Genomic DNA, 16371 nt, shown 5'->3' with positions numbered 1-16371 from the left:
TCTATTTAAAAAGAACTTTCTCTGAAGCATAGTTTACAGATGGTGACATCCGTGTGTTTTCAGTGTCCAATTCAGGGGTGGATTTTTTAAAAATTTTACTTGTTTTTATTTATGTGTGTGTGCCTGTGTGGATTCCTGTGTACCACATGTGAGCGGTTGCGTGTGGAGGCTAGAAGCGGGTATTAGGGCTCCTGGAACTGGCTACAGCTACAGCTGGCTCTGTGATGCCTGATGTTTGAACTGGGACTGAACCCAAGTCCCTCAGGACTGCAGCAAGCAAGTCCCTCTTAACCACCGAGCCTTCTCCCCAGTCCCCAGTTTAGTCAGCTTTAGGAGCTGTGAATCGTCACCACAGTTCAGTTTGGAGTGTTTCACGTCCCTCAAAAGTTCCGGAACAGAGAGGTTGCTCAGTGACCAACCTCATATTTAGCTCAAGCAGCAAATCATTTGCTCTGTTGTCTGACAGATTAGCATATTCTGAACATCTCAAAAATAAATAGAGTAAAAAATGTATTTGCTTATGTCTTCTTTTGCTTAGCATACTCTGTGGTTATCCGGGTTGTGGCATGTGTCTGTATATCATTTTTCATTGCTGAATGGTATTCTGTTGCGTGGATTTATGGTCAGCACTCTTACCTGTTTTAAGTAGGGCACAGGAGCCAAACCTCCTGTTTATCTCTCTGATGTCACTCTCTAACACAGTTTGTGATACAAAGTAGGCAACCAGTCAACATGATGGACAGTGGAGAAGGGACTCTATGTTGCTTGACAAGGTGTGATTTCATTTCAGATCAAAACTATTTGGAAAAGATATTGTGTCTATTGAATATGTGTAGATATTTTTCTTCTCATTTTTTCCCTTTGGGTGTGTGTATGCATGTGTGAATAGTGTATCTATGTATGTATGTATGTGTACATGCATGTGTATGCATGTAGGATGTGTTTAGGGAAGAGATCAACATTAAGTGTCTCCCTCCTTAGCTCTCCACTGTCTCCATCGCTCTCCATTGTCTTTTTTTTTTTTTTTTTTTTTTTTTTTTGAGACAGTTTCTCTTATTAAATCTGGAGCTCACTAATTATCTAGACTGGTTGACCAGTGAGGCACCCCCCCCCCAGGTGTCCTCCTGCCTTAATATCCTCCAGGCAAGGTTACAGGTGCACCTGTGCCCACACCTGGCTTTTAAACCTGGGTGCTGGGGTTCCAATATCAGATGCTCATGTTTATGGGGCAGACACTTTACCAGCTGTACTTCTTAAGTGATACAGTATAGTAGCTGCCTACTAGCAGCTACATTACTTTAGGTACTGTTAATCATCTAGAGTAATAGAATAGGAGATGGTATGCTTAGGCTATGTGTCAACACCACACCATGTTTTATAAGAGTGTATGTTTTCCTATCTTCACAGGGTGGGGTTGTGCAGTCCACCTGGTAGAGATATCAAGACACAGTTGTACCATAGTTTCTGTGCCCAGGCACAGCTGAGTTGTTTCTGCTTGTTGACTGTTGTGAATAACACAGCCATGCTGGTTTCCTGTGGCTGCTGTAACAAATGATGGCAGATTCCATGGCTTGAAACAACAGGAATGTGTTATCTCAAGTTCTGGAGCCCAGAGTTCTGAAATGAAGGTGTGGACTGGTTTGCACGCCCCTGGAGACTCTCAGGAGAGTCTATCCCATGCTACTGCTGGCTTCCAGAGTGGCGCCGGCGATTCCTGTTGCTAGGTTACAGCAAATCTTGACGTCCATTCTTTCTCCTTCCCTTCCTTCAACATGTAGGGAACACCCTAAGATAACTACGCGTCCTCTCCATTACCTCTTTGCCGGATAAGGTGGCACCCACAGGTTGAGGGGATTGGCGTGGATATCTCAGGGGCTACTCTTCTGCCCCCTGCAGCAACCATGAACATTGAGATAAGGGTTTTGTGTACGTCTGACCTAGTTTCTCTTCTTTTTGTTGCTCTCCCAGGAGTGAATTTGCTGAGCCATGTAGTAAATTTACTTCTCTCTTAAGAAACTTCCAGTCTAGTTTCTGAAAGGTCTCTTGTTTTGTAATCCTATTGGCCGGGGATTCGAGCTCTTGTAACTCCGCATTCTTGGTAGATGTCTTTTTAAACACAGCGTTCTAGTAGGTGTGAAGAGGCATCTGATGGCGGTTTTTATTTGCATTCCCTCCATGACTAATAGTGCTGAACGTGCTTCATGTGCTTCTTAGTCACTTGTGTTGAGTTACGATAAAATACCTATGCAAAGCTCTGGCCTGCTCTTCCCCATTTCACTTGTGAGTTAGTCTGCTGTTTTCTGTGGGACCCTAACATTACCCATTCTAATGTTACTTGGTACTAGGGTTACTCCGTCCCCAGAGTGTCAAAAGCTGGGCCATGGTGCCATCCTTGCATTGAGACCTGTATCACTCTGTTGTTGGAGAGAGATGGCCCCTCATGTGCAGCCTTTTCGACTGGTGAGCACTGTCAAGGAAGTCAAGAGACCACTCTCCTGTGCCCCAAAGACTGTAAGACTAAATGAGTTTCAGATTGGCTATTGTCTCTTGGACAAGGGGATGGATCCACAGAACTTCTCATTGTATTCTCTGGCCTGGATTCTTCTGTAGTGCTATCCCAACTTTTAATTAAATACTTATTTCTGGGATTATATATTTGATACCTTTCTTCCTCCCCCTAGACTATTATTTTTTTTCTGGGAGTAGAGGCTACATCTATGTATTTTATCTGACACAGCATGTCGTATGTGCTAGGCAACCAGTCAGCGTGTTGAAGGAAATATAGCTCATGTCTTCTGCTTCACATAGAGTGGGTCACATGAAATCATTCAGCAGAGGATGGCAAAAGGGGACCTCAGCTGATGAATTCCCTTCATTTGATTGGTCTGTAAGCTTGTCTTTGGGGCATTTTCTTAACTGTTGGTTGATGGAAGGTACCCAGCACACTGTGGGCAATGCCATCCCTAGGCAGGTAGGACTGACAAAAAAAAGTAGCTGAGCAAGCCAGAGAAAGGAAGCTGGTAAGCAGTGTTCCTTCCTGGTTTCTGCGTCAGATCCTTCTTCCAGGTTCCTGCCTTGAGCTCCCGCCTTGGGTTCTCATGATGATCAGTTGTCAACCTGGTCAGTATTTTATCACAGCAACACAGAAGTGAACTAGAACAGATATACCAGTCACTAACTTTTGCATGTGCCATTTCATAGCATGTTTCCTAATCCCCTCTCTTCTCATCCACAGCAATCTATAACTACAATGCTTCTCAAGATGTGGAACTCTCCTTGCAGATCGGTGACACGGTCCACATCCTGGAGATGTACGAGGGTGAGTGCCATGGCCTCCCGCTGGGTGGGGCCCAGGAAGAGTCTATAGAAATTACTTATTAATAAAGCACTTAGCCTTAAGGCCCATGTGTTCTACTCCTCCTGCTGCAGTAGTGAAAACTTAGGAAGTACCCAAAGTGATACAGCTCCACGCTGAGGGTATTTTCAACACAGCCTGCTCATGGGAATGTGGATCTGCCCAGACATCAGCATCAGAGTTTTGCCACTGGATACAGAAGGGTTCACTGCAGAATTAGCTAGGGGAGATATACATGGGACATCAGGCTTGTGGGAGCTGGAAGGAAGCATTTGCTATTTAGGGGTGGATCTCTTTCTACTCAGTGCCCAGTGTATACAGATTGGGGGTGAATGAGAGTGAGGCCTTATGATGGTACTGAGCCTCTGAGAGAATTGGGTCAGGAGTGTAACAGCAGGTCCTACCTGTGTTTGTTTCCTCTAGCTAGCTCAGGCCTGGGCAGGGGTTCTGGTTAACCTGGCACTATTTCAGATTGTGTGTGCAAAGGCCAGATGACGCCTGCATCCACCCATTCTACCCTAGGAGACCTCCAGGGATGTTACATCTCTAATCCCAAACTCCAGGGCAACAAAAGCATCCCCAAGCCACCGAGGTTGAGGAGCAAAGCAGAGGACAGACTTTGGGGCCCAGTTTATTATAACCCTGTGAAAGTTGGAGTGAGGAGATGGTGGGAAGCTAGGTAGATTTTTCTTAGAGCAAAGCTTATTGGTACCGACACTCTGCATTGGTAAATGCTGGAGTGGAACGGCAAAGGTATCCTCTAGGAGCCTGTGTGGATTTCTAGGTTAAGACAGGATGATACAAGAAGGGGAAGAGACGGGAAGCCTGGGGGACAGGAAGCAGGATTTGGCTATAATTAAGCTGGGTCATCTACCTGCTTGCGTGAGGGACTGCTGTGATGGCTTCCTCTGTTAAAGCTGGGTCTTTGCATTTCTCTTTTCCTTCCATACCATCCCATTGTAGCTGGTTGGCTTCCAGGGGCAGCATGTAGACAGAGAGGACTGTGTGGACTCTCCATTTATGCTCCTGCTTTTACAGTCACCCCTACCAAACTAACGCCTCACCCAGCATCGGTTCTAACTTCCCACTACACTCATAATACCTGACATATGTATTTTAGGACTCTTGCTTCTGGAAACCACAGTTCCCTCAGACCCCACTAGGTCAGTCCTTTGCCAAGGGGGGCAGATACATATATACTGTAGTCCCTGTGGACATACTTTCCCATTGTGCAGGTTAAAAGCCTGTGTGTTCAACTTTTGTAACTTTCATGTGGGCTTGAAGAAATGTACATTTAAGGATCATTGAGTATTCAGTTCCATACATGACATTTGGACAGATTTTATACCCAGTTTTTCAATCTGCTATATGCTAACTTTTTTTCTGCTTTCTTGGTTACTGTGTTGAGTTTCACCATGATTGTAGTTTCTGTCTCTACAGAAATGGGAGTTTTTTGCTTTATGTAGTCTCAAACCTGTTTTTAGAATATATATGCCTACCATTTTAGAACTGTGCTAAACAACTCTATCCAACTCCTGCTTATTAAGCCTTTTAACTGTCTTCATCCATGGTAGTGCTTTATGCTTTACTGAAATTACAGCCAACTCATTGTGAGGCCCAGCTCTCTAATTTTTGTCCTGGTGGCCCCATAAGGCCTTTTAAAATGCTACTTTAAGCCATTCAGACATCCTTTCTTACATCAGCAAATGCCCCAGGCAAGACGCTGCCACAAGTACTAGGCTGGTCTCTTTGGGGTTTGTCTTTCTGCAGATTTTGACATGGAAATTCTTATTTTGTCTCCAGTATGTTCTCTGTCTCTCTCTGTCTCTGTCTCTCTGTCTCTCTGTCTCTCTGTCTCTGTCTCTGTGTCTCTCTCTCTCTGTGTGTGTGTGTGTGTGTGTGTGTGTGTGTGTTCGGTGGGGGCGAGGGGGTGCTTCATAACTGCCTTATGGAGTGCATCAGAGAAAAATAGAGTATTGATGTTGATCTGACATAAAGTTAACATCCCTGAAATGCATTCTTAAGATTGTTTCCTTAAAAAAGTTTGGTTTTTAAAGTTTTTATGTGGCTCTAATATATTTTTGTGGTAGTTATTTGAAGTATGCTGTCCTCATAGAATACATATTAGTGTGGTTTTGAGTATGTCCACTCTTACACTTTGTCTGGTGGTCTCACTGAGAACTGATCTTGGTTCAATATGCAGGTTGAGCATTTCTTACCCAGTGTACTTGGGACTGCAAGTGCTTATGATTTCAGATGGTTGGGGATTTTGAAATATGCATAGTGAAATATTTAGGGAATAGCATCTAGTTGTAAATTCATCTTTTTTTTTCTTATGTCTTAAGCACATAGCCTGGAGATAATTATATGCAATATTTTAGATAATTTCATCCTGGTGTGTCATCTACCTGTGATATCATGTCAGTGCTTTGAAAATGTTGAGTCTTGGAGCATTTTGGATTTTGGAGTTTTGTATTGGGGATGTCCGTATTGTATTTGATATAAATACAGACACAGAACTCTCATCTGCTTCTAATCCCATGTGATTGAGTTCCCAGATCTCCATCCATGGTTCTTTTAGGGTATCGCTGATCACACACAGTGTGATTGCAGGGAGTGCTGGCTCATTGACCATCGTACAGAAAACCTCACCATACTGTGCTTTGCGCATGATCAGGAGCTGTCCACCCAGCCAGCAAGAAAACAATTTTCTTGTAATTGTTTCCATAGAGTGTTTGTGTGTCACTATTAGAGTTCAAGGCTCTCAGAGAAGGATGCCACCCTCTGTGTTTTCAGAGTGGGCTTATGTCCTGGTGTGTGCAGGGAAACATATAGACAGAGCTCATAACCTCTGAGTGGCATGTAAGTTCTACACTGCATCGGATTATAGTTTTCCAATAGTGTTTCTTTTATGGGATTCATTTTGAAGTAGTGCCTGCCTTGCCCAGCACTCAGGGGGAGGCTCTTGTATCTGCTCAGTACTTTGAGTTCTTGGCGCAAGGCTTGGATTCCTCTATTATTTCAGGCCATTGAGGACTGGAGCAGGAGTACTTTGCAAACATTTTGAGACCTGCAGGAAATGCTGAGTAATGACTTGTGTTCATTGCTCCACTCCCTGCTCCTGTCTTCCTTTCAAACAAATAAACAAAATGGAAACACCCATAATACTGCTGGAGAGAATGCCAGGGTAAGGCTGGCACCGTTTCTTGGCCTCCAGGGTTTCATGTCTTGAAACTTCCTGTTGGTGACTCGGGGACTCTCCCTCAGCACATTCTGCCCCACCCCACCTTTGAGACAAGCATACCTGATCTATGTGTGCTGTTCTGGCATGGACCCCAGTACTCCCAGACAGTGTTTTTTTTTTTTTTTTTCTTAAAGTGTTTTCAGCCCACAACCCACACCAGAATACCACTGAACACTCTGGCTGCTTCCTGCCCTGTGGTTCAATGAGTGATTCCCCAAGAGCAATGACTGCTTGGAGGCACAGCTGATGCCTGCTCAATCTCCAGGTGCCCACCATAGCTTTTGACATGCAATAGGCCCTCAGCAAAAGTCTGGAATGAGTGCAGGTGAAATAAGAGACCGTGATGAGCTGGGAAGCACCGCAGTCTCTTGCCCTCTGCAGCCCACACAAGGATTTGATTATTGCATATGTTTTTGCTTTAACAGCAGCTTTATTAAGATATAACTCAAATGCCACACAGCTTACTCACACAGTCTATGATTCTGTGGTTATTTACTAAGCATAAGGAGTTGGGCAACTGTCAATCACTGTTTATTTTCATTACCCCCAATTCCACCACTTGTTAGCCATTCTCCTGACTCTAGGCAAATGCATACCTGTGTTCTGCTCCTGTGAGTTTATTTATTATAGATTTTTATAGTAGTGCAGTTGTCCAACAGTGTCTGGTGCTTTGTGGAAGGCTTCTTGAGATTAGTGTTTCCAGGGATCATGCATACTCGAGCATGGACCAAAACTTCATTGCCTTTTCTTTCAGTTAGCATTCCTTGCATGGACATAGCCACATTGCATCCACGCATCATCAGACAGATGTTGGAGCTGTCTAGATCTTTCAATCACAATGCTACTCTAACCATGCATGGGTCAGTTTTGTGTGGATATGTTTTTATTTCTCTTAGGTAGACCCCAGGAACTATGACTGCTCTGTTGTCATATGGGAACTCCGTGTTTAAATGTTTGAGAAACTTCTAGACGGCTGACTCTTTGACTTGAAGCCAGAAGACCTCAGTTTTTAGAGAGCTGCTCTTACTTGTCTTTTGTATCTCATAACCGCCCCCCCCCAAACTTAATTTGTTAAAGAAGAAAGAAGGAGGTGAGTTGCTAGAGAGGCTGTATACTGCTTCTTTGTAGTTCCCTAGAGCTGTCTGCCCTTTAGCAACTATAAAAGAAGAGAACTCCTTTAGTCCTGAAGCAGATTTCCTTGGCACTGAACTGCCTGGGTTTGGTGCTCTTTCTTTGCTCCCTTAAACCCTGGAAGGTATTTGGCAATGAGACATCCATCCCCTGCCAATCCCTGAATGTTCTTTCCTGCTCCAGACCCACGAGCATGTGGACAGAGACCCCTTGTTTTCAGCCATACCTGCTTCTCCCCTACCATGTGCCCAGTGCATTAAGCACAGAAGATGTTCTAACTCTGGTCAAAGGAGTGATAAAACAGCCAGGTGCCTCTCATAGGGTTTACCTAGAAAGACAGACAGGACAAGAAAGTAAATAAACAAACGAACAAATACCCAGACACTACGGGGAGAAGAGGATGCTGCTGTGGAGACCGTAGAGGACAGAGACAGATGGAGGACTACATTAGGTTAGGTAGCTTACTCCCCCATCTCAGCTAACTGTCCCCAAACAAGGTGCTTCAGCTATCTGGTGTTGTGAATGCTCCATTTAAATTTGGGTCGCTCGTTGACTTGGAAGTGATGAATCATCGCAGGGTGGCACATTGAAAACTATGCCGCGCTTTATAAATGTGAGGTTGTCAGCATCCAGTCACCACAGAGCTTTTCTCTCCTGTGACTAATCTAAATCTTCTGCAGACGGCTTCAAGCCCAGGGCCTGTTGTTCTTCTAAGTGCAGGTCTTCTGTGCTGCATTCATATCCATCAACTGACTCTGTCAGGTCCTCAAACCACCCATGAGCATGCGTGGCTAGTGTGAGTGGGGACTCTGAGGTCATCACACACCATCAGCCCCCAGGAGAAGTAACTAAGTGAGATATTGTCTCGCAGAGGCAGGCACAGGATAAAGCTTTGTATTCAGAATCATTTTTAAAGACTCAGAGGATAACACAAATATTCAGACAGGAATTAGGGAAGATGGGCAGCCCTGGAATGTGGAAAGGAGTAAGAAGCATGGACATTTGGGGCTTCCTTTTTTACATGTTACTTTTATATGGAACAAGGCCAGTACAACTCACCCAAGTCAGAAAGCCCATTCCCATTTGTAGGCTGAGCATCCCTTATCTAAAGTGCTTAGAAGCAGAGGATTTGGGTTTAACTTTTTGGAGTATTTACATATTAAATACATATCATAAAACATTGGGAGAACCCAAGTAAAAACACAAAATTCATTAATGTTTCATATTCACCTGTTAGGTATAACCAGAAGGTAATTTTGTTGTGGTGGTATTGTGTTCTCCGAAATATTGTGCCCTCTAATAAACTTATCTGGGGTCAGAGAACAGGATGGCCACAATATTAAACATAGAGTTAGGCAGTGGTAGCACACGCCTTTAATCCCAGCACTTGGATCTCTGTGAGTTCAAGGTCACATTGGAAATAGCCAGGCATGGTGACACATGCCTTTAATCCCAGAAAGCGAGTCTTTAATCCTAGGGAGTGAGGCAGAAACCACAAAGATATATAAGGCGTCAAGACCATAAACTAGTTAAGCATTTGACTGGAGAAGCATTTGACTGGCTAAGCTTTTAGGCTTTGAGCAGCAGTTCAGCTGAGATTCATTTGGATGAGGACTCAGAAGCTTGCAGTCTGAGGAACTGGTGAGGTGAGAAAGCTGTGGTTTGTTCTGTGTCTCTGATTTTCCAGCCTTCACCCCAATAACTGGCCTCGGGTTTGATCTTATTAATAAGACTAAGATTCCTGCTACATCTTGTAGAGTATTTTTTTTAGTATACCTGCCTTTTGACTGTAACCTGTCACGTGGTTAGGAATGACTTCTTTCCAGAGTCCAAAAGTTTTGGAATTTAGAGCCTTGCATTTTGGACTTTTAAAAGGATTTTCAACCTGACCAATGAAAAGAAATAAAAAATGGATTCTGACTTGGGTGGTACATGCTTTGAACCTCATCTTCTTAAGCAGGCCTATGCAAGTAGGTGCAGAGAATGGTGTCATAGCAGGTCAGTTACTTGGCAGTAAGTTTTGTCACTGCAGTTAATGAACCCTTCTCACAGAGAATTGACAAAGGAGGGCATTTTAAGTTTTTTTTTTTTTTTTTTCTAGCAGAGGCTTAGTAATCATCTGTTTGAGGGGCTGTAGCTAGAACTGCTCGAGTATAATGTGACATAGGAAGCTAGCTAACTTTGTGAGAGTTGTCTGTCTGATTGAAAATAGGTTGTCACATGCTATAGTCCTGTATGACCATGGTTTTTAAACAGCTATCTTCGGAGCCATTATTCCCTCCTTTATGCTCATTTCACTGTTTGCTGAGCCTTGTTCAGAGAGAGACCAAAAGAACAACAACAACAACAAGCAAATGAATTAAACAAAATCAGGAGCTGAGGATATGCCTCACCTGGTGTGCATACATTCCAGGATTCAACCCCCAAAGCCACCAAGACCAAGTTTTAGGCTGCCAAAACGGCTGATCTGGTGGAAGTATTCGCTCTGATGGCTTTACCCCTAGCATCCATGGTGGAAAACTCCAGAATGTTGTCTTCTGACTTCCACATGCATGTCTGTCTGTCTGTCTGTTTGTCTCACTCTCTCTCTCTCTCTTTCATGCTCACGTGCACGTGCGTGCACGCACACACATACACACACACCCCATAATGGCATGTCAAATTTACTAGATGAAAAAGGTACATTGGGATCCTCCATATGTTTGTAATACTCTGTTGCCCTCTCTTAGTTAAGATCCTAGGAGGTATTTTATAATTCTGAATCCATACTGTGGCTGTGGCCTAGTTATAGAAACCACTGCCTTTCCGAACATAAAGGGCAGCGAGCCCAGCAGTTCGAATCTGATGACAAGTTCTGCGTGCAGACATTTGGCTTTAGCTTGGGAAGCAGTTAGGGCTTCATCATATTTTGTTGAGGGTGCATGGTCACTTCCCACATCTGCTTGACCTTTACCTTATGTGCAGCTTGTCATCAGACACACCTCTGCTGGGAACATTCTTTCCTGAGCTGTGTTTTTATAGAGACATGTGGTAGTAGGAGTGTGTCTGGGAGAGACGTTAATTAAATGTGGCAGCCATTGAAATGTCTCTTCCCCAAACGAGTCTGTGTGTGTGTGTGTGTGTGTGTGTGTGTGTGTGTGTGTGTGTGTACACATGTTGGGGTGGGTGCATGTGGTGTATGTGTGGGGAAGTGCACATGCATGCATGCATGCATTTGAAAACAAGAGGCCAATCTGTCATTCCTCAGGAGGTGTCCACTTTGTTGAGACAGGGTCTCCTTCTGGGATCTGAGACTGACAGGCTCAGCTTGGCCGGCTGGGTGTTCTGCTATTTCCTCTTCCCAGTGCTGAGAGTATAAGAATACACTGCCACATCCAGGTTTTCACATGGGTGCTCAGGAGTACACTTGGATCCTCAGGCTTCTGTGACAAGGACTTTACTAACTGAACTATCATGCAGCCTTCATATTAAGCCTTAGAAAACAGGAAATGCCTTCTCCCGATTTTTCTTTCAAGGTAATGTGCTCTTGAAATACATCCTAACATATGTTCTTTAGACATAGGCATCTGTCCAATCCCCTGGTGTGGAAATTACAGCTCTTTCCTGAGTGGTACCTTAGTTCCATTATCCATCAAGCACTAGTTCTTGGCATTGACCCATCTGGGCAGCTGCCTGTGAATCTACAGAGGCCAGTGAACCTGAAAACAAAGAAGTTTCTGGAATGCCCCCATTGGAATGTTCCCAGCAGCTCTGTCAGACTGATTCTGGTCTCTGGGGATGTTGGTTAGATCAAGGGGTGGGAAAAAGGCATGGTATAGTAGAGCATAGTAGTACCTGTGCCTTTGATTGCTGGGCCATTCACCTTTTGTAAAAAAAAATGCTTTCTAGATAGCACATCCTCCAACTACCCTGAGGCCAAGATTCAGTTCAGGAGTAGGTATTGGAAACCCACCAAGAGGAGAAGTTCTGTGAAGGCCCCCAAGGCAAGGCATGTCCCTTGTCTTGCACTGGACACATCTGGATGTGTGCCACCTCTTGTCTGGTCACTGTGACCTGGCCCTTCACCCTGTACCCTAACACTTAGAGCAGACCTCTTGTCTGTGGAGCTATGTCCTAGCTGAAAATAGAGATCTGTGTTATCTGTTATCATCTGTCCTAGGTAAACAGAAAAAGAACTTAATGTTTTTAGCCAGAGTTAGAGTTTATAGTGGAGTGGCCTTAAAAGGGGGAGTGTGTGTGAGTGTGAAGGATGAAGAGACTGAAGGCTTCACTGCATTAGATCGGTAGTTTCCTCCAGAGCCCAGATGTATTCTCTTCATGAGGGAGCGGGGCCTTGTCTCTGGCTGTCCTGCCAGCTCTACCCGCCCTCACCTTACATTTGTGTGGCTTGTAGGTGCAGATTTTGTTCCACACTCCTTCCAATAGTCTGCTCTAGGTCAAAGAGACTTAGTGTTCTCCTTAACATACTTACTCATCAAATGTCTACCAGGCTCTGTAAACAAGGATCCTTTTCTGCTTTAAAATAAATGTTGAAGGGGCTGAAAAGATGGCTCAGTGGCTTAAAATAGTTATTGCTCTTCCAAAGGACCCAAGTTTGGTTCCCCAGCATCCACATCAGGTTGCTCACAAAACTCCAGCTACAGGGAATCTAATGTCTCTGTTCGTGTTTCTCTCTCTCTCTCTCTCTCTCTCTCTCTCTCTCACACACACACACACACACACACACACACACACACACACACTTTAAAATGATAAAAAAGGGCTGGAGAGATGGCTCAGAGGTTAAGAGCACCGACTGCTCCTCCAGAGGTCCTGAGTTCAATTCCCAGCAACCACATGGTGGCTCACAACCATCTGTAATGAGATCTGGTGCCCTCTTCCCTATACATAATAATAAATCTTAAAAAATAAATAAATAAATAAAATGATAAAAAAAAGTTAAGTGAGAGTAATCAGAATTCATTATATACATGTATAAAATTGTCAAAACTGACTTATTGAGTAAATAAAAAAAAAAAATGAAAGTTGAAGCTGGGTGTGATGGTGCATGCCTGCATGTAATTCCAGGAAGCTGAAGCAGCAGAAAGCTCAGGAGTTCAGGGATATCCTAGGCTACACAGCAGTTTTGAAGCCAGTCTACGCTATATGATGCCTTGTCTCAAAAATAAAACTAAAGAAGAAAGCCACACCCTTTCTTGCTCAGACAGTATGCATATGATTCATGCTGATCTGGCCCAAAACTAAAGTCTCCTCATCTAAAAGACAGAGTTCTGAGGGCCCAGTTTGCTGTCCTCACAGCAAGACCATGGTGACAGCTTAATGCCAGAGAAAGAAACCCCTGTGTTTATCGATGCCGATTGCTTGTTTATTTTTAAACAGTGAAGTAGTTAGGTTTCAGGTGCCCTGAGTCCTTCACATGCAAGCTTTCATCAGCAGCCTTGCTTGCCTAAAGGCTTGCAGATTTATCCATAGTGAAGAAACAACAGAATGGAACTATCTTCCCTTCCTTCGACTTTCGACCTTGCAGATTATTTGCCAAAGCCCAGTGCCTTTGGATGTGAGCAGCTGAGGCTTTGGGCTCTGGGAGGCGGCAGGAATGCTCCCCTGGGAACAAAGGCAGCCCACTGTCCTCTGCAGTGAGGGATTTCATACTGAGACTTTCTCCCTCCTGTAAGGGCTGGCTCCGGAGCCCCCAGGTTCTGCACTTCTTTCTGTTTGAGGGATAGCTCACTGGGTTCTGGCCCTGGAAACCTGACAGGTTTACCTGGTCCACAGGGGTGCAACCTTTGACTCTGGCCTAATTAAGCTAGCAGGCCTGAGATAGTTAAAGGAAAAACAACAGGATTTAGCACCTGCTCCTTCTCTGTGGATGCTGCCTCCTCTCTGCCCCATGTGTCATGTGGGTGCTATAAACAGCAACTTCCTCCATGTCCTTGGCTTTTAATATCTGAGAGGATAAGCATAATTTATTCACCTTTTATATGTGTATGAGCAGCACAGCACATTTATCTTGTGATGGCAAAATAAAAGGTGTTTGTGTGGAACATTCTATAAGTCACCCATCTAACGGCACTTTCATTGATTGCCTGGGAAGTCTTCAGCATTTCCCAGTAATTGCCTGAGTCTGGAGCATATTCATAACACACTCTTTTGTGATCCAGAGTCTCCAAGCAGTTCCATTAAAGGCCCCTTTGTATTCGGTTACTTGTTTATGGATCTGTTTCCTTCCTTCTTAAAGATGATGTCTGATATACTCCACTTCAAGAAGTGTTTTTATGTATAATGAATGAACGGCCACATGAGTCTTGTAAACCTCAGCCCTGATGGACCTCCTCAGAGACTTCTAACCACACTTTCCCGAGTAGCTCATCTGCTATGTTAGCCTTCCCCATATACCCTTTCATTCCTTCTTGACTTGAATCCCTGTGAAATTTTGTTTCTATGGCTCTATTGTATCTGTGAATTCTTTTTCCCCTTCCTTTGCATTATAAAGTAACAATTAGGGCAGAGAAATACTCCATGTCTTGGTTTCCTAGCTTGTGCAACTGTTGATTGAGTAAATGAATTGCAGGTCTGTGCTGCAGTTCTAGTTTAGAAATAGAAAAAAAAAAAAAAAAACTCATTCAAAATCAATTTGGAAGGATGCCAGGCGTAACTAGGATGGATAATGTCCTTGGTGAGACACAAGACAAAGTACAGTCATGGAGAAAGATGCGTGTTGTTTTTCACACCTGACTCAAACTCATTTCAGAGACCATGCCAAACAAAAGTTCTCACTCATATATGAGTGATACCATCCTGTTTGAAGTGATTAATTTCTATAGTAATTTTCACTTGATAAGTTTTTCTTCCTTTCCCTTTCCACATTTGAAGACATCAAGGAAAAATTTATATGCGGTAACATGACTTAGAAAAACAGTAGAATAAGTTTGATCAGATGGCACAGCCTGCATGTCACCCCAGAGTGCTCCAAGCTTCCTTCCTCCATACGAGTCCCACCTCAATCATTGGCCACTGTTCTTGCTTCCATGACCAACTATTAGTTTTACCTGCTAGTGAACCCTATGTCAGTGGGATGACACATGTCTATTGTTTGGGTTTTTTTTCACTCATTGTAATGGTTTTTAGAGTCATTCATAAAGTTGTACATTTTTCTGTGTTGTTGAGTAGTACTCATTATATAAACATGCCATAACTCAAACATCACTGTGCCTTTCATTGAGTTCCACATTTAGCTTGAAAGAATTAAAACATCAGTAAGCATTCCTCTAAAGCATTTTTTGCATGTGTATGTTTCCATTTACCTTGAATAAGCAGGCATGATAATATTGATAAGTCATAGGAGCTGTGTAACTTTAGAAGAAATTACCAGCATGGTAAGAGAGAACTGTCATAGTTAGGGTTCTGTTGTGATAAAACTCCATGACCTAAAGCAACTTGGAAAGGAAAGGGTTTATTTTATCCTCTATTTCTGTATCATAGTCCATTATAGAAGAAAGTCAGGTCAGGAACCTGGGAAGCAGGAACTGATAAAGAGGCCACAAAGGAACACTGTTTAATGACTTGCTCCGCATGGCTTGCTCAGCCTGTTTTCTTACACAACTCAGGACTACCTGCCCAGGGGTGGCACTACCCACAATGAGCTGGGCTCTACCTCATGAAAATGTCACATGGGCTTGCCCACAGGCCAATCTTCTTTTGAAGCTGAGGATCGAACCCAGGGCCTTGCGCTTGTGAAATCATTCTTTTTTTTTTAATTTGGTGGAGCTGAGGATCGAACCCAGGGCCTTGCGCTTGCTAGGCAAGCACTCTACCACTGAGCTAAATCCCCAACCCCATGGGCCAATCTTATGGGGAAATTTTTCTCTTTTCCCAGATTTGTCTAGGTTTGTGTCAGGTTGAAAAAAAAACAACCAGCACAAAGGTCCAGTTACACCTAACCATTGCTAACTGTGTCCATAGTCAGTCTCTTTGACCATAGTCATTTTAGTGGGTGCATGGTGGTATCCAATTGTGGCTTTTTAAATGAACAGTGTAATTACATAAAAGCCACTGTATTTAATATGTAATTCAGTGAGTTTTAACGAGTGTATATCATCATGAAATAATAAAATAATAAAACCAGAATTAATATATTTGTCTTAGTTACTGTTCTATCGCTGTGATGAGATACCATAGCCAAAGCTACTTATTTAAAAAACAAAACAAGGGGTTGAGGATTTAGCTCAGTGGTAGAACACTTGCCTAGCAAGTGCAAGGCCCTGGGTTCAGTCCTCAGCTCCAAAATAAAAACAATAAAAAAAATAAATAAAATATAAAAACAAAACAAAACACATTGAATTGGGGACCTGTTTGTAATTTCAGTGGGTGAGTCCATGACCATCAAGGCAGGGAGCGTGGCAGCAGGCAGGCAGGCAGGCATGTCACTCGAGCAGTAGCTGAGAGCTTACATCTTATTTACAAAGTGGAGAGGTGATTGTGAGTGTGTGTGTGTGTGTGTGTGTGTGTGTGTGTGTGAATGTGTGTGTAAGTGAGACAGAGACTGGGCCTGGTGTGAGCTTTTGAAACCTCAAAGCCCACCCCCAGTGACACACTTCTTCCAGTAAGACCACACTCCATAATCCTGTGATTCTCAGCTTTC

At 43.6% G+C, this 16371-nt stretch overlaps 1 protein-coding gene across 1 annotated transcript in view; it reads left to right on the top strand.

The window, feature by feature from the left end:
• Dock5 (dedicator of cytokinesis 5) overlaps positions 1–16371 on the top strand; it is a 191672-nt gene that overhangs the window by 50292 nt on the left and 125009 nt on the right. The window contains exon 2 of the mRNA XM_036199166.1: positions 3236–3319. Coding sequence (XP_036055059.1) covers positions 3236–3319 — 84 coding nt within the window. The remainder of the gene's footprint in view (positions 1–3235; positions 3320–16371) is intronic.

This window comes from Onychomys torridus, chromosome 9 (assembly GCF_903995425.1).
Source record: "Onychomys torridus chromosome 9, mOncTor1.1, whole genome shotgun sequence".
Taxonomy (NCBI): Eukaryota; Metazoa; Chordata; class Mammalia; order Rodentia; family Cricetidae; genus Onychomys; species Onychomys torridus.
The sequence above is the reverse complement of the archived record's forward strand: the minus strand, read 5'-3'. Positions and strand labels throughout refer to the sequence as shown.